General features: G+C 50.5%; 1 protein-coding gene across 1 annotated transcript; it reads left to right on the top strand.

Annotated features, from left to right (window-relative positions):
* The first annotated feature begins 561 nt into the window (after positions 1 to 561).
* Positions 562 to 1714, top strand: H257_06819 (hypothetical protein). Its single transcript, XM_009832189.1, has one exon. The coding sequence runs from the start codon at positions 652 to 654 to the stop codon at positions 1660 to 1662; it is 1011 nt and encodes a 336-aa protein (XP_009830491.1). The 5' UTR covers positions 562 to 651; the 3' UTR covers positions 1663 to 1714.

The raw sequence follows: 1714 nt of genomic DNA, 5'->3' as shown, positions 1-1714 counted from the left end.
TGTACTTTTGAGAGGCCTTTGTGCCTGCTGTTGTGTCCTTTGACTCCGACATATCAATATATTTAGTCGGCAGCCAATGGGAAATAAGTATTCTTGGAGATGCTCAAAAGTCGTAAGAAGTCCAGTTATTTCGAATAACGTTAATGTAACATCTTTTGATCAGCATGGCGCTTCCTGAATAGGTTTGGCAGTAATTTGGAAATTCGGCGGTCTGAAACCAAATATCCGGATATTTCCACGTCGGACACTATCTAATTATCATGAACACTATTTCGGTACCTCGATATTGTGAATAGCACAGTTTTTGCTCAAGACACGAATATGATTTTGGGGCCAAATGGTCGAAATACCTTTCAAATGTCGCATAAAAATATATCTTGTAAGATTGAGTTCGAACGGTTACACAATCCTTTAAAATGGTCAAATAAGATACAGCTCTTAAGTGTAAAAGAATGCTGCATTAAAATGAAAACTATAAGCACACATAATATTTTTAATAAAATAGAATGGTCTCGACCACTGTTAACCTGAATTTATATTCTTTGAACAGTTTTCGTTCCACCAATCACGAACAAGAATCGATTCCTCGCTCCGTCGGTGGTGCATCATATCGACGCGAATCGTGCTGTGACCCGGGAAGCTCATCGCCTGATGTCATCCCCTCCGCGCCAGATGTCCTCTCATGGAAACAACACGGACAGCTTGACACCGAAGAAGAAGAAGCAGCAGCTCACTGGAGGCAGCCATGCAAACAACCCCACGGCGAAAGGGCTCGTGCGGGAGATACAGGCTCAGTTGGCCTCTCGACAAGGATTGCTCGCCGAACAGCGTGAAATGATCCTCGCGCAACGAGCATCCAATACCAAACTATATTCGTCGATCATGGACCAACTTTCAGCGATGGACAAGCAACTGGACGCCCAACTGGCACATGTCAAGCAGCAACGGCACCAACACGACAGCTATTCCCGCAACGTGGACAAGTCACTGCGCCAAGCCAGGGCTACGGAAGCTCGCGATGCAAAGCGTCGTAAACCCGCGCCCCCGATCTCAGCCCCCCCCGCCACGTCTCCCTTAGTTTTGTCCACAGTGTCGCATGGCATGGCCGCATCCTCCCCGGCGACACCGTCGAGTTCGTCAGCAACGCCGGTCCCGCCCAAGTGGGACGTGCACAAGTGCGGCCAGTTCGGGCACCTCTCGAACCTCCACCGCACCGTGACGCTGGTAGGCGACGGGTGGAATGTGGTCGTGGCGACGCACCCCGTGGACGCCTTCTCTGTCCGGGTGTCATGGCCGGCGACTGCTTCCGGCGCCGTTGCCGTCGGCTTCACCCGCGAGCCCAACTGCTGGAAGATCCCAGTGAACAACCCGCCGCGGAGCTTTCCGTACCACAAGACGGGCTGGTTCGTGAATGTGAACCAGGGCACCGTGTCGTCCTGCAATGACGATGAATATGCAAAAGATCAGAGTAGTCGCCGATGGACGTTCCAGACGGGGGAAGTGCTGACTGCAGCCTTTGACTTTACCCGCGACGAGATTACATTTGCGAATGAAGGCAACGACCAAGGAACGATCATCCTGGACAACGTTCGCAGCAACGCGCTGTACCCTGCCGTCGTGTCATATGATACCGGTGTGCAAGTGGAATTTGTGTCCATGTAGTCATAGATGTTTGGGTTTTAATTTCATGGACAAATACAATACCCGTACTATA

The sequence above is a fragment of the Aphanomyces astaci genome, assembly GCF_000520075.1.
Source record: "Aphanomyces astaci strain APO3 unplaced genomic scaffold supercont1.14, whole genome shotgun sequence".
Lineage (NCBI taxonomy): Eukaryota > Oomycota > Saprolegniomycetes > Saprolegniales > Verrucalvaceae > Aphanomyces > Aphanomyces astaci.
The sequence above is the reverse complement of the archived record's forward strand: the minus strand, read 5'-3'. Positions and strand labels throughout refer to the sequence as shown.